The sequence below is a fragment of the Polyergus mexicanus genome, unplaced genomic scaffold, assembly GCF_030449975.1.
Source record: "Polyergus mexicanus isolate NDT 795.1 unplaced genomic scaffold, iyPolMexi1.0 SCAF_11, whole genome shotgun sequence".
NCBI classification, from domain to species: Eukaryota; Metazoa; Arthropoda; class Insecta; order Hymenoptera; family Formicidae; genus Polyergus; species Polyergus mexicanus.
The window spans coordinates 1,831,555-1,855,560 of NW_027223331.1; the positions used below are offsets into that span (position 1 = coordinate 1,831,555).

The window sequence follows — 24,006 nt, forward strand, 5'->3', positions numbered from 1 at the left end:
CCGAGCTGCCTGTTGGAAGGGAACCGATCACGGAGATGGAGGCGCCTCAGCGAAGGACGAAGTAGCGAGATGACCAGCGGGAAGGACGAAACGGAGGAGAGAACGACGTACGAAGGAACGATACGACGCGAAGCGAGATGGAAGGCAGAGACGGCCGGTAATCTGTGATTCAAAGAGGACGATCCATCTTGCAACATGCCAGGATTCAATCGGCGGCATTTGTTTGTGAAATCAGTCCCGCAGGACTCTCCCTGTCGCTCCTCGTCTCCTCCACGTCCCTTCCTACGTCCGATTCTGCGATTGTTTCCGCGCGGGCTTGACAAAACCCGCAGGACCGAAGAACATGAATGGAAAACGTCAGATTTATCTTATTGAGAGTTGGCTGCGTAAGAAGCGATTCCGATACGTGTGATTAGCGAAAATTAAAATATTTTTAAGACTACGTAAATTTTATACGAAACATAACACGTATTCATAAATATTAAAAATATTATTTTATTAATTTTTTTAAAGACGTAAATTATAGATAGAAATTAATATTTTACTTGTTGAGACTATAACAAGCTGTAAAGAAATTGTCACATGACGTCACCCGAAACATTTTCATCATGCAAGCGGTAAAGAAGCGCCGGCAGGGCGTGCCGCTTGATCGACGCCAAGCAGGGCTAATAAGGCCATATATATTTATTCAGCTAGTCGGGGGTGGATTTTATATCCCTAAACAGGACTAGAGATACGAAAAGAGAAAGAGGGAAAGGGAAAATATATTGGAAAGAGAAAGACAGCGCGGCTTAGCATTCGGAAAAACCGGAATATACCGGAGGATAGATTCGTGCGTCTGATCCGTGCCAGATCCCATAAAATGACCCCCAGCACGATCGAGTGCCAGCCGTGCCCCGCGCCCTTGTAGTAGAGAGAGAGAGAGAGAAAGAGAGGCCACCCCAGAAAATTATTGCTCTCCTTATACATTCGTTCGTACAGCCGAATTTCGGACCGAGTCAAATAAACTCATGCCCTTCGGATACGATCGGAAAAGTAACGATAGACGAAGAAGAAGATAAAGTAGAGAAAGAAAAAGAAAGAGATTTTGAAGAATAGAAAAATACAAAATAGAAGAAACGATCCTTTGATGCATTTTTCAGAATTTCAGTAAAATTATCTGTCCGACAGAGAAAATTTATATGATTAGAAAATAAAAGAAATAAATATTTAGAAAGTTCAAAACAATGTGAAAGGAAGACGCGTGCCAAGTTTTTATTGAGATTGCATTAATTCTAATTTATTAAAGATGTTACGAATGAAAGGAATGTAGGATATGAACGATATATAAAAGACTAGAGCGTCGTCTACGGTATTTAAACGGCGGTCATAAATATCAAGTATCTCGTTTCAGAAAAACTGCGTAGAATCTTGTCATTTCAGTTACGATCAAGAAAAGATACATAATTTTACAAAGAGCAAGACGTTACATATATCTTTGGAGCGTGTTTGGATCGGTCTCCTTGTAGCACGCAATTGCTGAATCGTAAATACTGCGTTAGCTACAATTACCACAAGAATAATAACGGAATAACTTAATAAACGGAATATGCGCAACAATGTTAACATTGCGCCAGAATACATTACGCCAGACCCTCGAGCGAATTGGCTTTCTACAATATATTAGCAATTATTACAATATATTACACGCTTACGTGCATACGTTTTAATAATTGCGATGGTTAAATCTAATGCAGCGCTGCCATTGTTTGCATTAATCTAAATTGTTGATATAAAAACTGTTGAGCAACGGTGAGGTTTGCTATGAGTATTAGAGCATTACTAGTTGATAAGATATATGTATAACAGAATTTATATATACATAATATATTTTATTAATATATTTGCGAATATAATTTACACATGATAATGTAAATGAGAAAAATTGCAAAGTTTTTTATAATTGTATCAGATTTTCTTTCAGATTTTTTTATACTCGTGTTCTAAATTTAAATATAATAGTATAATTTTTCTTACTCCGTTCTCGAATAAAAATGTTGCGATGCCTCTCTATCGGCATCATGTTATTGTCATTTTACTATATATATATTTAATTATAGTTATTTTAAAACCTACAAACTATAAAGAGACAAATTTGATTAATTTTGCCGAGTTTTTGCATTTGTACTCGCGCAGACCATTTTTTGCAGGACTACCGATTACCTACATCATTTCTTCCGATCGGTCTCTTCCTGTTGAATATAGTGATAGTCAACAAACCTGTAACCTTGCGTTAATTGGGCTCCGGTGTTAGTTATATGGCACGCGAACAGTAACAAATTTCGTGGTTGTACTTTCCAAGCGAATCGCATAAATACTATGGAATACAAGGACAAGGCTGAAAATTTGGAAAAAAGATTGAATCAAATAAGGAACATTCGATCAATATAAAAATTTATATTTGTCATTTCTCGCAAGATAAGATTAAAGAAAGTTCTAATATGTAAATTAAATTATATATATAATTTATTATTTAATTATTAAATTAAAAGAGAATAGAGGAATTTAGAGTGGCTTTTTATTTGTATAATATGAAAACGTGTTTTGAAACATATTTACGAGGCTCACAATCAGAGAAGTCTTTGAGAGGCGGGAAGAGCAAGTATTACATTCAAATTAAACGATTAAAAACATGGCTTAGAACAATTCGCTGTAGCAATTTATTTACAAACTCGTTTTAGATCGATATGCATCTCAGATATTCGCGGCGTGTCGCTCATTAAGAAATAAAACGGATATTTGCTGCGCTCGAGCAGCAATTATTTTATGGGCCCTTTTCGGGCCCTCTCGTCACCCCTCTCTTGCCTCTCCCCCTCCTCTCACTGTTCGTCGCGTATTCTCTCGCTCTGTCGCGATATATGATTATTATGTGAGATGGAGAATGAATTCTTCGAAAGGTCCATCAATAGAGTTAGGTCCAACTCACCCACAGTCATTTTGCCGCTAATGATTTTCGGATGCTTTCGCGTGTCGGATATGGTCGCTATAGGTATCATCCAGTTGAATACCGGACCCCAGAAATGAGTGCTGAAAAAGTAGTTTATTTTCCATAAATTGCGCTCTTGTAATGGTCTAAAGTACCAATCAAGCCAGGAAGAGAGAGCGACAGGGAGATACGAATGTATAATTCAGTCATGATTAACGAAACAATTTTGTTTTTTTAGATTAGCCTTATAACAATTTGTAAATAATGTGAATAAAATATAAAATTACATTTATATACAATTTTGGAAAAAAAAGAAAATTTTACAAACATTACAATTTACATTGACAGATCTCGATATCTAGACTGGAAAAAATCTATTTTAAACTTGTCAAAAAATTGCTAATAAAATTGAATTGAATAAAAATGAAACATATATGTTATAATATCATATATGATGTTTTTTCAACACACTATATGTAAATTGAATGTAAATATTACCTCATTAAATAATCCCTCGTTTCTTTAGTTAACAGAGATTTCGATATTCGATTAAACATGATGAAAGACAAATAATTTTCTTCCGTAATAAGAACGATTCTTAATCACATTTACCACGAAATCATATATATAACCAAAACGATTCCAACATTGACAGTTCTAACTGAAAGACGTCGAGATCAAACGATGGTAAAGCCGATACTCGAAAACATAGTTGACTTCCGAGCAATTACGCTGTTTCCATTATCGCTGCGATAACGGAATGCGATAAAATTAAAATTGATTTTTATACGAACACACTGTTTCGCAAGCATTGTGACTGCCGCATGATAAGCAAAATGACGTTATTACGATAAGAGACAAGATTGTAAATTATTTTTCAGAGCAACGTGTCTGTACTTTTCGTATTTTTATTTCGCTATTTTAAGTCGCTCTGACGTAAACTACTTAACGCGCGTCTTTTATGATTTGCATAGCCAAGATATGCGTGATCTTTTCAATCACTGGATACTAACTGACATTTGGATCATGTGAGAGAACTGAAATTTCTAATCGAGATTTTCCGCGTTTTCTATTTACGCTGTTTATAAATATCGGTATATATAATATAATAATAATGTATATTATTATGGAAAATAGATAATTTCTCGATTAATTGAATAGAAAATTCTTTATTTATACGTATTGCTTAGCTAATTTTCTCACGATCGATCACTGGACAAATTGCACACACCGATCCATCTTTTCTCACGACCCTTCACCATTCGTCGATCGATTTGCATAACAGTTTACACGCGTATTTATCATGATCTGAGAGCGCATTCCCTTTTTTTTATATCGTTCTTTGCAAGGAAAGCCGACCCCCTCATAATAAATGCACAAGTTATTATTTCGCGCGTATAATATTGATGGCGCTATGAATGTTGCATGGGGTACGCAGCATCGTGAGCGCGGCTCAATGGGGGTGGAAACCAGCTCGCGTATGGGGGTTGTAAAGAGAAATACTGCGGAGCGCATGCGCCGCCACGGGAATGGTATTATTGATCTAGGAAGGGGATGGACTATGGGACCCTCGAGAAGACCAGCGGTGTGTCGAGGCGAACCCGGCACCCTCGACTTGACGATATTTCAAGTTCGATAAGCGACCATGATTGTTCCAGTCTTGGAGCAGAGTCTTCCTTTTTTTCCTATGATAGTATTAGACTATTTTGGTTTACGATTGATGTCCTATTTTATGTGGAAACATAATTGTTTTACATTATAATAATCTGTTTTTAAAGAAATGCTTTCATTTCTGTAATAATTAATACATTTTTATTTTTAGCATTTTGCAAAATTTAAAGGATATTCATATTTTTCATGTAGTTAATTATTTTTTCAACTATTCTATTATAATATATGTCGTTAAAATATTTAATACGATTTTGCTTTCTCTTGCTATATAATTCTTAAAATATATGCAATTTTAATACAGATATTGTGATATATTCGATTCTTATGCTGTTTTATTTTCTGTTTACAAAATATTTAATATTTAAATATCATTCCATTAAAAATATATTAAGATGCATAAAAGAATTTCGAGATTTTAAAGAACGAAATTCTTTTATCTAATGTATGTAATATATAAGAAGGAAATGTGTCTTTTTCTCATTCGCTACGTTGTGTCCAATTTTCAAGAACATCTCGATTAGATACGTATCGAGCGCCCCGACAAGCACCCCTGTGTCCATGCGCCTAGAACCGGCTATGTTCCCTGCATATGCATTCCCGTATGTAGCATTCGCACGAGTGTCTCTCTCTCTCTCTCCCCCTTTTGCGAAAGCAAATCCTTTATCCCGTAGTTTCCTAGATCCTCCAAGGCCACCATCCAAAGCACTCAAGAGTATTGCCGCTATTTTCCGTCTCACGTATATTACGAGCCGCGTTGCATCTCGCGATCCTCTCGGAATGTCATTTACACGCGACGTTCCCTTTGACGTGTATCAATATTTATTCTGATTTTCCAACTGCTTCGAGAATCCTTCGAGATCGTTACATTTATAACACTTAATTCTTCTCTATTTCAAGGATGTAAACTCTAGAGAAGAGAGAGAGAGAGAGAGAGAGAGAGAGAGAGAGAGAGAGAGAGAGAGAGAGAGAGAGAGAGATAATAACGTCCAAAAAATGAAAAGAAACTTTGATACTTTTGTCGATGCATATTAATAGATTAGTCAAGAAAATAAAAATTTTAATTAATCGGCTTATATAAAAATGATATATTGACATATATTTGGCACATCAAAGTGCAGACAAGACATGCAATCTTATACCGTAATGATAAATTGAATTACGTCAAGAAGAAGCAATTATTTGAGGCACGACGAGTTCATTAATTATTTGCACGGGACGCAGAGAGCAACACTTTGGCGAAACGAAGTTTTCTCTTTCACGCATTGATCCCTGCGAAGTACAAAGCGACAATGCGCGATACATTCGCACGTATTTCATTTGTATTCGACCGGAGGAAATGGCGGGGCCTCTGATGTCTCTTGCTGACACGCTCCGAAAAACCTTTTCTACTTCGCCGTCGTCGTTCCCGTTCGGTGGATTTCCCCTCTTTTCGATCTGCCGAGAGACTGATCTGAATGCGTCCTACGTATTTGCCAACACCCCCGCTCTGCTCTCTTTTCAGAGAAAAACGTCGACGAGCACTCGCCGCGCGACATGACTTTCATCCCCCTTGCGAATAAAAAGTCGCGTATCCGTGTGAGTTCGAGGCGCATCCGAGACGAAGGAAACTATACTGTCGTCAAATCGTCTCGCGTGTGATTGTAAATTTACATTAATAAATTAGCATTTCTACTTGATGGAGAGATACTAAATCTTCGCTCTCTCTATTTAAGTGAATAATACAAAATATATAGTAAGACGATAGATCGAATTCTCGATATGTTATATATTTATATTACGTAAAATAATTATTATATATTATGTAATCTAATAAGAGCTTATTGTCCAATAATTACAAATTCCTAATTATACTTTTATGATTTTCTCTTATAATTTTGTCACGCTTGTTGCACGTCGCGATCATTGCATTCCTGAATGTATGTAAGTCGGGATTTTCATTAGAATTACACTCGCGATTTGTAATTACCGATTGTACCTAAACATGAAACGAAAGCGTCTTTTCTCTCGACGAATCTTGAACCCTTTTAGTTTGTCCGTGTATTTCGCTCCGACAATGCTTTTAATTGCCCACCGCAAAGAACTCGACGTACGGATCGAATTATAGGCTGCAGTTCCTGTCGACGTATGAAACGGCCACTACTACTGATTGATGCTGAGCTAATTAGTGCGCAATTAAAGAAGGAATGATTGCCAGATTCCCGACCGACCGACGGATAACGTTCGTTCAAAAATCTTACAATTTATATTTCATCCTTTTTATCTTATATGCTATTATGGATAGATCGACAGCTTGTATGTAAAATTATAAATATTTAATATTACAAAGTCTCTCTCTCTCTCTCTCTCTCTTTTCCTGTCTCTTTTTTTGAAAATCATTACCCATACGATCGCGAAAATTTACACTTTTCGTATTATAACCTCGCGCATAATTTAATAATTCATACTTCTTAATTACAGAACCGCGCTATCCGGTTAGGGGTGTTGGTTTCTGTGCTTTTCGCGGGGAATAAAGGAATCTGACATTTCCCTGCAGGCGTTCTCTCGGTTACGCTCGTACATCAACGTCACTTAAAGTCAGAAAAATTTCTCTTAACAATTTTTCTCGCCGCGGGCACCGGCGTAAAAGAAATTGTCTGCAGGTATGTATCTTTCGGCGCAATAACCGGATAAAATATGTCATATGACTTATATGGCATATAAGTCAATCTATTATTACGGATATTAATTTTGAAAGACTATTTAAACATTTTAAATAAAAGATAATTTTTGATTTAATTTTATATTAATTTATGTGTTTATAAATATGCCTCTATTTTACATGTATCATTAATTGCTAAATTCCGAGCTTATAATTCAGGATCAAAAAATTCCCGTAAAAAGAAATCTATTCTAATTAAAGGAGCGAATTGTTGTGTGATTAAGCAATACACGATTGTTTGGGTCTCAAGTGATTTATATATTAGAAATTATATTCTAGAAATACATGCGTTTGCTAAAAATTTGAAGTGCGAATATTTAATTGAGAAAGTTTTCGTTTTGATTTGACATTTCTGTTATAATAAATTTACGTAATAATAAAAAAATATTAATTTATCAATAAAATTCCTAGATTATAATATAATATTTTGAATATATTCAAGTGATTTATATATTAGAAATTATATTCTAGAAATACATGCGTTTGCTAAAAATTTGAAGTGCGAATATTTAATTGAGAAAGTTTTCGTTTTGATTTGACATTTCTGTTATAATAAATTTACGTAATAATAAAAAAATATTAATTTATCAATAAAATTCCTAGATTATAATATAATATTTTGAATATATTGTATAATGTAAAATAGTATTCATTATAATATCTCGAATTTAAGTATCTTTAAGTAAACATCAGAAATTCGCTACTGCATAGACAGAATAGCGTGTTATGGGCAAGGTATTGATTTTCCGCATTTGTCAGAACGCCGATATAGCGAAGCTGTCACGTTCGATTCCTGACCATTCAACCTACCCTCCTTTCCCAATGCATTGCCGTAGCGATACGGCATTTATGCGACGCAAAACGATGCAAAGAGGATGCGTGGGCGGTTCGGCCACGTGCAATCTCCGAAAAGTGCAAGCATCGGGGAGGAGACTTACGAGGGTTACACGTGAATACAGACCATTATTCCGCGCGATAAAGCAATTTCCTCGCACTCACGGAATTATGTTTCTGCTATTTAGCATCGGCCCGGATATCGAGGCCGGAGTTGAAAGGAGAAAATACGCGCGCCACGAAAATAGGATAGAGAGAAGGGGACGGGGGGAGAAAAAGGAAAACGCGCGAGTGTAGGGAAAGCTCGGCGAACTAGCGCGAGAGCGGGAGGGCAAACGGAAATGGAAACTTCATTGATAAGATCGTTGTTGCTGTACGTACGAAACGATTCGTTATCGTCACCGATCGATCAACGCGCGCACGAGCCAGCTTTTTAGAATCTACTTCAATCTCGCTCTTCAGTTGGAGCGACTATTCATTCTCGAAACTCTCGTCTCGCTGAAGATTAACGATTAATTACGCACAAGCGATTTTGTTAGAAAAAAAAAAAAAAAAAAAATGTGCTTCTTCAATGCCAATTTAAACATCTCTACATATTTTCTAATAAATTGTAAAATTGTTTTTTTTTCTTTCTTTCTATTTTTCGCATCTACATACATGGTCATGTCTGTAAAAGTGCGTTTTCGTTTTGCCGTCCTACGATAAATGTGTGCGTACATGCGCATCCTCTACTCGCGCTTTCTCTCTCCTCTTGCCGCAGAAGTAATCACAATATGTATGAGAGGCGAGAAGACAGAAATCCGTCGAGATACGAAGCTCACATAGCACTCAGTTTTCTCATTGGAATTGCAACTAGTTCACTTCTATGGCGAACTACATACATTATTCCACGTAGCAGCCCCGGTATAATTTTAGGCAAAAAATCAGGGTTGTACCTGCACATTTACCAGAAAGTTTCTTACGTTTTACAACTTTTTTTTTAAGTACCAGTATTTTTGCTTCGGATAAACATAATCTTGAAAACTGTCGATTAAACTGAGAAGTGTTAGCTGTCAGTTAAATTAAAATATAGCTTGCTCATTTTATTCGTTCATTATATTCATTCGGATTCAATCGATCACGCTTGAAGCGTAGATTGTGTCAAAATTTTTCGTACACTTCGAACATCCGTCGTATAGATTGATTTCGAAATTCACCAAATACAATCCCTTTGCGATCTCGTTGGTTTATAGTAAAAATAACCACAAGCGTGTTTTAAAAGCGATCAAATGTACGTACGGAAATGTGAGGATCCATCGTTCCGTACAAACTACCCCCGCGTTCACATAAATATGGAGTCTCTATCGAGGGGCGGACTAGGTGGGACGAATAATATCCGTCGTGTTTTCCTTAGCTTCGTTGAATTATTATACGATTCATGTTTCGAATTGACTTACAAAATACAAAAGCGGAAAGAGCGGGATGTTATTGTACGGCGGGGGATCGCTAGCGATGGGAATATAGGCGGCGGGGTGATATACCTCCGAGGTAAAACCGTGTATTTTTACAGAATTGCGTCCGCGCGTGATGCCTTCGTGAATGAACATCGAGGAAATGTGTATCGCGAATGAAGTTTTCCCGTATCTTCTCGGTGTTTTCTACCCGAAGAGATTCGGATTCGATCTTGAAAGATCCAATGCAGATCCACACATCCTATATTCTAAAACCGTGCGATTAATTATTCACAATATTTAATACAACCAATGATAGATATATTAAATATACCATTATATATGTTGAGATTTTTTTTAAACAGGATTATAAACTCTCAAGGAACTGTTCTTTAATCTATGTTCGAAGCACTTGGCGCTAATAAAGTCACGAAGATTCGATTACTTTAAGTGCGAAATTTTACGCAACGATCGTCCTAAAAATCTTCCTTTATCTTCGTCGCCGAGGAAGGGAATATAGGCACGTATAAGATCAGATTCGACGATCCTTCTGTCCGGCTGATCGGCTTCCCGAGTTTCAAGGAGAGCCAAAGCTGGAACCAATAAAAATGCCCGGCATTCTCCAGATCTTACGACTCCTCCGCCACTCCGTTCGTGGACCTTAGCACGCGCCTCCATCTCCTCCATCCTCTTTCCTTTCGGATCTTCTTCCCCTCCTTTCCATTCCTTACCTTTTCGTTCCCCTTGCTGCGCTCTGCTGGTACTTTCCTTGTCCTTTCTCCAAGCCCATCAAAGACTAACCAAATATTTGGCGAGGTCCTCGCCCAACCCTCCCAGCGTTTTAAACGTTACTGTTTCATCTCACGTGAAAAACGGGAAAAGCACCAAGAAGATTTAAGATGGAAACTCTTTTGTATCAATTGCCGACTGTCGCCACGAGCTCGTGTTGGTCTTCTCTTTTTTTCAATAGCATGTTCGTTCCTTTTGCAAACAGGAATGAGAGATGTCAAAAATTGAATCAATTCATAGGTAATTTTATATATTCACATTTAAAAGTAGTTTTGTTTTTCCTTCCTTTCTCTTAATCAAATAGAAGCTTTGCGAAATATAACGAATTTGCTACTAAATTCTTATTAATTAAAATATCGACGATAAGAAATACAACGAATCGAAATAGAAACTGATAATACTCGCACACGCCTTTTTTTATATTTCATTTGAAATACTTCGCATGTAGGTGTAATAAATATTCGTAGGATAATGGATAAAAGGAAGAGAAAAAAAATAATGAGACGAATAGCGAAATCAAGAGGGAAATTTGTCGATAAAGAATCGAATACTATCTTTCTTTTTCTCTTTGTGATAGCATCGCAATTCATTCATCGTGATCGCACTAGCAAGAAGATTGGGGTGTTTGTATATCGAAAACTTGTCTACAAGATCGCTGAAGAAATTTACCACGTCGAACAGAGAGATTTAAAATTGTGTGAAATTTAAGGCTGAAAGACGGTAACAACATTTAATATATCTAAGAAATTTGTCGGCAACAGATACATCATCGAAAGAATGTCAACTGATTATTTATTAATCGATTTGTGCATTATTAATTGATTTCATCGAAATTACAGTGAGCGATTTACAACCGCTAGGATTAATTAGGATTAATTAGTTGGCTTCTTTCTGAAGTAATTTAAAATATCGCGAGCGATATTTTTTACGGTGGTTCGCTAGTTTCTCGAAAACGTAATTTGTGTTGCTGGAAAGCCTGAACGTATTGCTTCTCTCCTCGCAGAAGTTGTAACGAGGGACCCGTCCTTCTTCTTCTGCGTCCTTTTCTCCTTCCCATCTTTATCCGCTGCCTGGATTCAACTTTCCTTCTCCTTATTCTTCTCAGCATCCTGCTCGTCTGTCAGCGCAGTCTTCGTGTTGGTAGAAGTGCGCTGAATTCGCGACAGAGGGTTCGTTAATGAGCAAATATAGGGTGTCCATTAAGTTAGCGACAATCGATGCATTGTACAGTCTTTTCGTAAATCCCACGGTATTTACCGGTCAGACTCGCTCAAATTTTCAATCAGTGAGAAACAGGTGCTATTTGCCAAGAAAAAACATTACTAATTTTATATTCAAAATTCAAGACATAAATTTTTGAATTTTTCACTCCTTTCACCCCGGCCGAAAATAATATATATATATAATAGATAATAATAAAAAATAATAATATATATAATAAGGTCGAAATATATTAACGAGATTCTACCGTAAAACATGTCACCACTATTGTACTGTAATTAAAACGTCGATCGGAAATCTCGTCGTGAAACGAGATCATTTTAAACGTTACTGAAAGATTCATTTGAGAAACAGTATCGCGACGGCGACTGCGAACGTGCTGTGAACGTGGTGTTTTGAGAGACGGCCACGGCAATGGCCGGAGTTCTTTTTAAGGCACAAGGGAACTCTCTTTGACTTTCTATGCGGCGCATTCAATTCGCTAACGAGCGGTCGTGATTAGCCGACCACTGTCCAAGGGCTAGCCTATCCCTCCCTATTCGTTCTCTCATTACCCGCGAGTCCCGGTAATTTCACGGGACAGTCGGTCTAAATTAGCCGGCTGGTTTATACGACCGGGACGTTCGGGGCATTCCTAGTGAACCTGAAAAGCTGTCAGCGCCGAGCCGATGTGGTCCGATTTCTTTGTCGAGCGGTTGCATTATACTCTAGCAAGATTCGCTGCGGCTGGAACCAATTACATACTCGTCGCGGAACTAGCTTAAGACTACAACAACCGAGACTGCACTTGTTAAGCTCGCTTTAGACGACTTACAAAACAAAATTCTACTTGTAATTTTATGTAACTTCTAATATAGGAAACATTTAAAATATATCATAGAATGTATATGTACGAAACACATGATAAATACAATAGAATTCTATTTTTAATTTTTAATTCTATTTCTTGTCGAATTCTGCAAATTAAACTCGAGTCGAAATTTTGCTTCTACTTTGTATCTCAAATAAGCAGTAAACGAACAGTTTCATTTTAATACTTAGAGTTTTAAAAGAGGAGCTTTTGGCAAAATTATAGATTAATTAATTTAAAAGTAGAACGATCAGATTGCTTAAAGTATCAAAGTAAATGTTGGAGTATCGAGGTCAGCAGTAGGAGAAAAATTTCGACTCGGGTAAAATGAATCTGAACATTTGCAATAATTAAATACAAATTAAATCCATTTCTCTAATATGAAAATTAGATATATTATACATCAATGTTTATCAAATATTTTATCTTTTTAAATATCTGAGAAAATAAGTATAAATAAATAATATGATACATAAGATTCTTATTTACAATTAAGAATATTGCAGTTTTATCTAAAAAATATAATCAATGATGTTTGTACCAATTGTATTCTGTATAAAAACACATCCTTGAAAAAAATCGTTTACCAACGACAGTCAATTTCGACGAATAGTAACGAACGTAAGCGATGCTCGCTCCGGAATTAGCCTTGGACGTTAAGCCCGGGGCGAAAACGGGGGAGAAGACAAAGGGGAACGGGCAAAGGGGAAGGACAAACGGAAAACGAAAGGAAAAAGGAGCAAAGAGGAAAGTGTTCGGTAGATTGCTTCTGATAGATAATAAAGAGGGCATTTCTCCGAGGGATTGCTGCAGCGCGATGGTAAAGGCGCCATCGGCCGTATCTGTCCGCTGACAGATATTATAAGTAATTTGCGATAGAGAGACAGAGAGAGAGAGAGAGAGAGAGAGAGAGAGAGAGAGAGAGAACGAAAAGGTACAAAGGTACGGCGAACGTTACGTTGCTCGGGATTATGAGCGTGCAACATGACAGCAGCTTCGTAACTTTGTCCTCATCTATACCGTCGTGTTTGATCCCTTTTATTTCCGCCCAGAAACGTGAGTCACGGTTTCGCTCATGCCTAACTTAATAGATGGATAAAGATATTCTAATCTAATATGCACCGATAAGATCATGAAACTGTATCACATTTTCCAAGTTGTAACTGCACGAAAATCTAAGAATTTTTATAAATTCGAGATACGTGTAATTTCATTACAAGAGAATATTTGAGATTCGATATAAAACGTTGTGATAAAAGATCGTAAGGGATTTTTTTTTTTTTTTTAAATCCTTATAATCATCTTCTTCAACTGTTTCAAGCATATTACGATATCGCGTTACAACTTGGCAATAGGAAGTGTCATCGTTAACAACGCGAGAGTGAGTTTTAACAAAGCCGGAGTCGAATCTGCCGTCAGAGGAAGGGTGGAAAGTGCTCGGATCGCTGGTGGGCACTGATAACGCGTGCCTGCCGGTTGTTATGTCTCTCGAGAATCCCGTTTTTGCCGGAAAAGGCGGGATAACTAGGTGGAAGAAGGTGGGGGCAGTTTAATTAAAAGAAACCTTCTCGTTCGAAGGGGCGCGCGAGATCGCACCAACTCCAGTTACGATAGGGATGCTGTGGGCCTCTTTATGACGTAGCTGCACACTATTCGGCCCGTGTACATGTGCGCCCGCGAGATAGGTCTAAAAACGTCCTCGTATTATTAGGCGGTAGATAATTACTCAACCAGCCTGTTTCGTCGATAATTCTCTGAGATTTCATTTGGCACAAACTGATTTGTTTTTATAATAAATCGTAAAGTATGCAATAAAAAATATTCAGAGAGAAATAAAATAATTATCAAACTTGCATCACGACTGACGTATGCGTGTGTTATATTCCCCGTATTTTTATCATAAAAATTATTTACTACGCTAACAATAAGGTAAAATGGATTAATTAATTGAATGAGATTTTTCTGTAAGAAACGTAATAACCAAAATGTTTCGCGCGTTTGTTCGAGAAGCTGTCAATAAAATGCAAAAACGTCATCGAAACAAAAAGCTAATAAGCGCGAGCAACGAACACCGCTATTCTGTGCTTCCGGGACAAATCGCAGCTTCTTCTCAATGCTCGCAAATCATTTCTAAATCGAGAAAGTTACCAGGCGTAAGTTCGAGATATATTTTTGCAGCCCATGCGCGCACTATACACACACACACACACACATGGCTAGTTAAGCACACATATATGTATGTATACATTGGTCACCTAGCATATACCCGCGCAACCGCTCATCATGTGTCCGGAATAAACGGCGGACTCTCGACACGCTCCGGTATGAAACTACGGGGGAAAGATTGCGGAACTCTGGAACTGCAAAACTCTCGTGAACATAATTTTTCTATTGTTTGCGGCGGGGATCGGCTATTATGGATTCCGCAAGAAGCCCACGAGCCAGTATATACCGAAGTATAACTGTAATAATCGAAATTACGGCCGAATATCATGGAAGAAAATTTTTCGTTTCGAAGAGTCGCTACCCAAAAGTCTCCCCAACTCGTAGTAAAGTTCGCCGTCAAATTTATTACGTAATATGAGAGACGATATAAATTTAAAAAATATATATCTAGAATAATAATTGCATCTTTTTAAAAAAAATCTCGCTATCTTGTTAAATATATGCAGGGTGTGCCTCCAAATTTTCATTTAAGCGCAGCTTTTCTGTTTCATAAATTTGGAAACGATTTTTCTCAACGAAAATGTTGAGATATCAATAATTTTCGAGTTATAAGCAGCGATTGAAAAAGAAAGGCTTTTTGCAAACTAACTTACGGAGGGTTAAAAGATTAACACAATTGCATTTTTCAATTAATTTTAGGTGAAGTTTACTTTAATAAAATTTTAATTTAAGGCTTTGTGACAAAGATATATAAAAAAATGGCATAAATTAGAAGCTTGGAAAGAATGATGGTGCCCCTCGACATTTTCGAGGAAAAGGCGTCTCTAAATTAGCCAGAGAATCCGTCCTTTAAAGAAAATTTGGAAATACTCTGTGTATATGAAATCAGATATTAAATATGTACACGTATAAACTTAAATACGTATTATATTCAAGTGTATATGCGTGTAAATGCTAGAATCGCACGCTATCAACGCGATAATTACGCATTGTATCGTAATATAATATTATGTGTAAACGAGGAAAAATTAATGATAGTATAGAGGAACTAATGGAAGAGAGAATTGACGGTATTTCTCTATTATATAGCGATCGTTTTTGAGCGCAAGTGGTATTCTAAACGCGCATATTCCGTGGCTCATTAAGCAGATGGTCTTTAAAATGCATGATAAAAATCACCCCGGCGTAACATCCACCTCGACGCTATTAGCATAAAGGGTTAGCCGGTGCGCCCCTTATGCATTACAATGAGTTTCACGCGTGTTAGCTCGAGTAACAGGTAGGCCGACAGGTGATTCTTCCGCGTAACGTAATAATGGATCTGGTATATCCGAGCAAGGGGCTCCCTATTCCTACGAAGGATTGTAGAGCCTCCTATGATAAATACGTAATGTCCGTTGCAACGATCAGACATATTTTACGGCGCCAAGTTAGAACGTAACCGAACTATTTTTACCTTATTCGCGATTAGACGTGTTTCTTAAATAGGTATTCAAGTTTTCAGCGACTGTGACTTGTGACGTTCATACATTTTGCGGTTCTAATATTTTCCTCGTTTTTCCCCTCATGTCTTCCGCGTCTGACGATTGCACTGAATTACCAATTGCTAACAACTGTACTCAATCGCTCGGAATAACGACGGCCAGGGCAGTTTGAGGAAGAAGTCGGCATATAAGAATCATTTATTATAACGCGTTTGTACGCGTTTATCTAACGAAAATTATTTCATTCAGAGAAAATGCTTTGATTTATGTGACAAATTGAAGAAACCTTCGCGAATGAGATAAAAAATAGACTTAAGCTGCGAAGAAAGTAACTTTTTGGAGGGATACAAATACAATGTATCTATAATGGGTGTCTGATATTTCTACCTTTCTCCGTAAACGGCACCGTCTTTATTTTTAATCGCGACGCATGCACCCCTCGCAAAATTGACGCCGCAGGATACTCCGACTACGAAACATCAGTTCTCCGATTTCATTCCCGTAATCCATTCTTAAGCAGCGTTCTCCCTCTTCTTTTACGAGCCTCTAGCCTTCGTTCACGCTAGCCGGTCAAGATAACGCCAGCTTTATTATAGATTGACCCTGGGCACTCGACCCCTACCTTCTTCTCCTCTCCCTCTTTGTGTCTCCCCCGATGTCCCTGCCGGCAACCCCAGGGACACTCTCGTCCATCTCGAGTCCACACCCTTTGGACCATTTATCTCGATCGTTTGCATCGAACGAGAGCAAGGACTGGCTCGGCTCGCCCATCGCCATAAAGCTGCCTCCCTCACCTCCTTATTTCGCGCGATATTAAAACCACCTGGCTAAAGCCATGTTTTAGCGTTTGAACGTTTGTCCTTTATATTATAACGATAGGATAAGCTCGACGGACATTTTTATCTTTATATCAATGTATCGATAATTTGTAAAGAAGCACGTTTATCCGAGACCAAAATGCCAGATACAAAGAGATTGGCAAAGAAAATAAAATAGTTCGTAGATAAAAGACGTTTAGATATATTAATTATTCCTATCACTATATGAAGAGCCTCGATCGGGAAGCGTGGAAATAAGCATTTCCGTCGTGTTTCTCGTGACTCGTGCGGGAGAGGCAGCCGAGTACAAGAATGTAGTCGAGAAAACGAATACTGCCGCGAGATCGAAGAAGACGCGGAAAGAAGGATGGAGGAGCATCGTTCCTTAGGAGGAGAGCCTAAGGAAGAGAACCGGGAAGGGAGAAGCCGGGGAGGGTGAGATCTCTCACCCCCTCTCGCTCTCCCTCGGTCTCTCGCACACAGAAACGACGGGGGATTGCCGTGTGGCAATCAATGCCGTTGAATTAACGCCTGGCTGCCCGTTTGCGGGAAAAGTAAGATTAAAAGAAAGAAGAAATGGACGCCAACTACCCTGCAACGAAAGAGAGAGAGAGAGAGAGAGAGAGAGAGAGCGGGGGTGGAGGGACGCGCAAGTATGTCTATAACGCCGGCCTTGCAGTCGCCTCTATTTTGCTGCTCGCTTTGCCTTCCGTTTGGTGTCGCGCAGACCTTCGCGTCGTGCTCGTCGTCTCGTAGACATTAACGACGTTTTTATTTCTGTACAAGTCTGATAATGGGGATTTCTTACTGCGTGTCGATATAATTTTTTTTCTTCATACAATATAATTCATATATATAACCCTCTTGTATAGAAATTATTTCTCCTTCTAAAATTATAAATTCCTATTTACATGCAAGGTTGCTTCATTTTTTATATAATTCAAATATTATTAATTAATTAATTAATATGTGTATTATATATATATATAAATGTATATATAATTAATATTATTAATTAATTGAAATATAAATTAAAATGTTTTATATAAATTAAAATATTTTGTACAATTATTTCTCATTATAAAGACAAAAAATTGGAAAATGTGTAGTGATTATATAAAAAGTACGAAGAAAATATATACGTAGATTTTAAAATATATTCTCTCTTTATTAGACTATTGGTGAAATGTCATTATATTTCGGAAACGTTAAGAGGATCTTTTGAAGGGTCTAGATTCTATTTTAGAACAGTGCTTTTAAGCTTCCTAGATAAAAGAGTGTCTCGATCTTCGTGCTTAGACCCTTCGGTTCTAAAGTAACCGCGAGATATCGGCTTATTGACTGCTTCGATAGAACGTGTACGCAGAAACCGCAATGTTTATTCGACCAAACTCTTAAGCTGCAAGCAATCTCTCGCGATACAAGACAGCGTATAAACAAGAATTTTAATACAATAATTTAATTATTCTTAATTGTAATCGTCAAACAAGAAGGAATCTTAAAAGAACAGTATTTTTATCAAGACATTGTCTCAGTTAAGATAAATATTTGTAGAAATATATGAAGTTTGAAAATGATTTAACGGAGAATGCTGCGACGAGTGAAGATCTTGTTTTCGCGAACGCGTAGAGAGAGCACGCAGTATCGACTGTACGCGCGATAATATCTCTCGGGCTGATATATGGTCGTGCTTTATGGCTAACACTTTTCTTTCCCCGCGTATCCGCACCGAGTAGATCGTTTTCCAGACGTGCTGGAAGCTCGTCTCAATCAGAGAAGGACTCGCCGCCACCCGTTGCGTGATTGGTGGTAGCGATGGATCATTTTTTAAGTCCCACTGCCTGCTCCCTCCCGATAAGGGCGAACCTTTAGGATCGGCTTTATTCCAGAGTGGTCGCGACGACCACGAGGGACGGACTGGAATTAACTTTAAAGCCACGTCATTGGCCGTTTCACCCCTATCCTATCCGTTTTGCATGCGTAGCGCGCATGTGCGTATGCAACCCTTTGCCGAAGGGTTGCGATCCTCAATCTTCGTCGGTGAAATTCGAGAAGTCATACTTGCCCTTTTGATAGGATGATGCATCTACAGCTGTTCATATGGTGCGAATACGATTAAACATGAATAAGTTTTAAAAGTCAAAAATTAATAGTTCTTATTTTCATCATTTTCTTTCTGAATATTATTGTATTTCGAGACACTTATCAAAGATGTCGGAACACAGTTTTGCGTCACTTTTCTATGATGATGAGAGCTTTGAATCTTTTTTTTACATTTGATTATTTTATTTAAATTATTAATTTCAATAATTTTAATAATATTTTCAAATTTTTATTTACATCGTCATAATTTTGAATATATAATTAATTGGAGATGATAAAAATTGGCTGATGCATGTGACATAAATTGAAAGTTAAGTTAAAGACTTCCTATTGGTAAGTTAGAATGTTCTTATTTAAAGTGCGCACGAGGATACGCAGCCCTTTACATTCTCAAGCGAGCTTATTGGCCAACAGAAACCCTCTACTTTGCATGTATCACGCGCATGTGCGCAAACAACCCTTTTAAAGGGTGAGTCGTTCCCTTGCTTTTTTGTATTTTCATGAAGGAAGTTTCTTCCGAGAAACTCGATTGGTTGATATTTGCATTTTCAAAATAAATGTTTTAAACATTAAATATATTTAAAAATATATAAGTTTTGATAACGAAACAATCAAATATTTAAAATTTGAGAGAATCTAACTTCTTGTAAAATATATTTCTTATAATTCTTCTTGTAAAAGTATTGATAAAATTATGCACATGAATATATAATTAAAATCTAATTTCTTGTAAAATATATTTGCTATTGCTGGCATGTCTTTTTGTATTACGTATTTTTCAAGACTCATTTATTATTACAGGTTAAAATTTATTACGATATATTTACTAAGTTCGATCACATGCTTCTCAGAACGCGATGTCTTGTCGCGGTAGTATTAATTCCGTCTGCCTTTGCTATTGTTACCATAGTTACGACGCGAAAGGACATCGTGCTTGCTTTGTCGGAGAAAATTGTAGGGGTGGCAGTAGGGATGGGTCCATGGGTGGTTAATGAAGCCAAATCCGTTTAGGTTGAATACTGTGGGAGCGCAACGAATTCAATGGTTCGTTAGATGGTTTGCATTGAAACGATAACGCACGCATTCTCACCTTCTACGACAATATTCATTTAAACCCTTTGCGGATGAAAAGTCGTCGTAAGAAATGTATAAATTTGAAGAATAAACTTCAATACCTGAAACAGAAAAATTCGATCACATATATAATTATTTTCTAGTAAAATAAAAATTTTATTATTATATATCATTCTTAATTTATATACATTTACTATTGTATCATATATGTTACGATATTTTAATAAATAAAAAATATTAAACATCGCGTAATAAAATTTTTATTTTTGAATCTGTATTTTTGATATCTTTCTTGTTCGATTTATTACAAAACCATATGCCATCTACAGCAATCAAACTTTCGTTAAGGATTCAAATATTTGCATTCGATGAGAAGATGTACCAATCTTTCCCACTTCTCAAGATCGTATCTCAAAGAATTTATTAGATTCATCATCATTAGCGAAGAAACGCGAAAATCTCAACGCGTTAATTCGCGAAGGCAGATAAATTTCTTGTTCCCTGCCAGAAAACAGAGGAATGTTGCATAAACATTAATTAAATATCGCTGGCGAGGTTTAATGTTATATTTAACGCGAGCATAATCAAGATCGTCTATCTCTTTATCGCATTTCCCTTCAATTTTCCGCAAACGTGCGCCTACGCTCCTATATAACGCGCTTCGCGTTAAATGAGAGATCGTGGTTCGATCATCGATAAGGTACTAAGTACGAGATTTCGATGAAATTATCGCGGCTACTTGCACTAGCAATATAGCTTGTACTTTGTCCGACCATAAATAAACATGAACATACAGCTCTGCAATATTTCTTTTTTTTCGTCGTTTGCATATTACGATATCCTTATCACCATCGGATTGCATTCTCTTCGAGCAAGAGCGAGGGTCGGTTACATCTGCATAAAAATACATCAGTAGTGGATATATGTTATTATATGTGTATGTCCGTAAGCTTACGTTTCATTCTTTTTTTTTCCGTTGCTAATACGCGGAAGCCCTCTTTATCAGCATTCGCGCCTCTTTAATTTTCCGCCAAGAGAATGCTATATCTCTACGTGTAATTAAAGTAAACGATCACTAACCAAATCGTCGGCAATAATGAGATTACAGAGTACGCTATAAATATAATTGAATTTAATATATATTTGTATAAATATATAACATATATAAAACCCACAATAATTGCAATTTCTTATATATTAATATAATTGAATTTAATATATTGAATATTAATATAATTGAATTTAATATAATTTAATTTAATATATATTTGTATAAATATATAACATATATAAAACTCACAATAATTGCAATTTCTTATTATATTAATATATTTGATACGACCAATATATATGTTGTATATTCTTTGCATAAATATATATATAAATTTAAATTAATCTGTATTTACGTAAATTATTTTTTTACATTGAAAGATTAGCTTTATTGATAAAAAATTTACTAAAAATAAATAATAAAATTTTTGCTGTGTCCTAGCTTTCAGTTATTTAAATTTCTGTAAATTTACGCGATACGATACATATACATGTACCTGCACAATGCAATTATAGCAACTTGCTTTTTCAACATATGTTGTCTTGTATATTTCTTATGAATATGCACGAGCATAACTACTTGTTTTACGATGCAACGTGTTTCCTTTAGATAGTATTTCTAGATAAATGTAGATGTCCGGTAATGTGTAAGGAAATATGTTTACTACAAGAGAAGGAAACTTTTAATGATTAATATTAATTTAACAAAGATTTTTTAACAAACTTTCTATTTATTTATAACATATATTGTATATATATATATATATATATATATATATATATATATATATATATATATATATATTCGCATACAAAGTTATAAGTATAAAGTTTTAACACTGTTTTTCTTATGCTAATTATTTTGTTTCAAATATCATTAAACGATGTGAACATGCAAGATTGAAATTTCATATCACATCTATAATGAGCGTTATATTTGTTAATTTGAGATCAATTTCATTTCAGTAAAAATGAATAAAATTTAAATCGCAATTTGGTTCAAAATTTTGGAAATAATATTTTAATCAATTTTTTATTTTAAAAAAAAGCCATTTCCATTCTATAAAAGAATATACTTTAAAAAATTTTACATAATCGCCAAAAGAATGATATTCGCAGTAATCTTTACGCTGCGTACTCGCATATTATATGCGCGAGAATAGCGCGGTAATCAATAATAAACGCAGCGAATGGCCTATTTAAGCGGTCTTTAATATTATTACTACGTTAATTATTTAGCATTTCACGCTGATACACTCGGCCGCTCGGGTTTTCCTCTAATTATTCGCGAATATACGGCTCCGGTTTGTCTAATGTGCATCTCGAGATTCGATAAAATCACCTCTTCTTTCTCCGCTTAAGCTCGCGTATGCACTTTTACCATATAACGCACCTTTTAGCCACATTGCCGATCCGATTCTCATACGGATGTGAGTAATACGTCATAGTGCCGACTGCTATATGTATGAGAATGCATCTGCTAAATAAACGCTATCGCGATTCGTCCATTAAGGCGGACTTTTATACGGAACGTGCGCCCTGCGGGGGTACTCTTCGGCTTGCTAATTAAAGTAGCCGGGTGCTAATGAGCAGACGCAGCCATAAGTTAACTCGGCAATTACCGCTGCTTTATTGCGCTGCTCAGCGTCGACGTTATCAATAAATGCAGATCTGTTTGTCCGGGAATCGGAAAATGCACGCGCGATCGATGACTGCCCTTTCTTTTGCATAATTTCTTTTTTTTATTTCGCTTTTTAAAACGCGCGATGTGGAACGAACAATCGACTCGAATAAGCTTGCACGCCTGAATAACGTGTTGCCATGTGTTTCAGGAATAAAATTTTGTTTCTTGTGAGTTCTTTGACGCGATATTTGATCGCTGTAAAGTGATCCAATTTTCTTATAACATCTCTAGAAGGGGGGATGCTCTGAAATATTTTCTACAACACTGAAAAATAATTATTTGTATTTAATATTATAAAAAATTAAAAAAAATATCTTATGTTTCATAGATATTATGTTACATTGATAAATATATATAAATTTAATAATTATATAATTTTATAACTAAATAGTATTAAAAATCATTGAGAAATTTATGTTGCATTCTTTCTGATATCACATAAAATATTCACAGCAAGCAGTTTTATTTCATCGCGATCGAATATTAATATCGAATATATTTAAAACGCGTCTGCATTAAAGATCCGTGAAAACGATGACGTAAGCTAAGGAGTCGATCGTAAACCTAAATGCTACCTAGGAAGTAGCCGTGAAGAGCGGACGGCGCGCAAGATGGTGGCTCACACGTGTTCATTAATAGCATACGTCGGTTCCCGCCGATGGTGTTCCGGGTGCTTTCGCGCGCGCGAGAGAGAGCCATTCCCCTTCTCGGTCGCGGAAAAGTTGCCGGCAAGTAAAAGCCGACGAACATCGTCGCCTCGCCCGCAATTCCGAGTAACTTGCCTCGCCAGTCGTCGCCGTCGCGCTTCTCGCCGCTCGCGGAAAATGTATCTATCCGTAAACTTGCTTTCCGGGGGAGAGGGAGGGGGTGGGGGTGGAAACGTGTACACGGCGCGTATGTGGCGCGGTTACATATATGTACTTCGCGAAGCGGCGAGATGTGGATGGTCGAGATTCGGTGCGGAAAAAGTTCGACGAACGATGAAATCTCGAAACTGCGACGCGGAACTTCGTCTAACGACGATATCCTGCAGTATCATCGCGAGCTTAAACGCGATTATTACGAGTCACGCGCGCGCGGCCAAAGCGCTGATCGCGATTTTTATTTTGGATAATTTTTCACGGAGAGCAATAAACACTCGCGGATAATTTTAAATGTGCATCTCTTGT

At 36.8% G+C, this 24,006-nt stretch overlaps 1 protein-coding gene and 1 long non-coding RNA gene across 4 annotated transcripts in view; both read right to left on the minus strand.

The window, feature by feature from the left end:
* Nucleotides 1–1,932: 1,932 nt before the first annotated feature.
* On the minus strand, nt 1,933–3,661 carry LOC138937644 (mitochondrial pyruvate carrier 1-like). 2 transcript variants are annotated; one of them, XM_070304102.1, is made up of 4 exons: nt 3,464–3,661; nt 2,966–3,066; nt 2,207–2,377; nt 1,933–2,118 (listed from the first exon to the last, which is right to left on the minus strand). In XM_070304102.1, the coding sequence occupies exons 1-3, from the start codon at nt 3,520–3,522 to the stop codon at nt 2,208–2,210; spliced, it is 330 nt and encodes a 109-aa protein (XP_070160203.1). In that variant the 5' UTR covers nt 3,523–3,661; the 3' UTR covers nt 1,933–2,118; nt 2,207. The 2 variants fall into 2 exon arrangements, with proteins under 2 accessions (XP_070160203.1, XP_070160202.1); XM_070304101.1 differs by having other exon boundaries at nt 1,933–2,377.
* A 16,042-nt stretch (nt 3,662–19,703) lies between these two features.
* The window catches only part of LOC138937557 (uncharacterized), a 98,608-nt gene continuing 94,305 nt past the window's right edge, over nt 19,704–24,006 (minus strand). For both annotated transcript variants that reach the window (XR_011447532.1, XR_011447531.1), the window contains exons 4-5: nt 20,120–20,204; nt 19,704–20,048 (exon numbers count right to left, since the gene is read on the minus strand). This is a non-coding gene — a long non-coding RNA (uncharacterized lncRNA). The remainder of the gene's footprint in view (nt 20,049–20,119; nt 20,205–24,006) is intronic.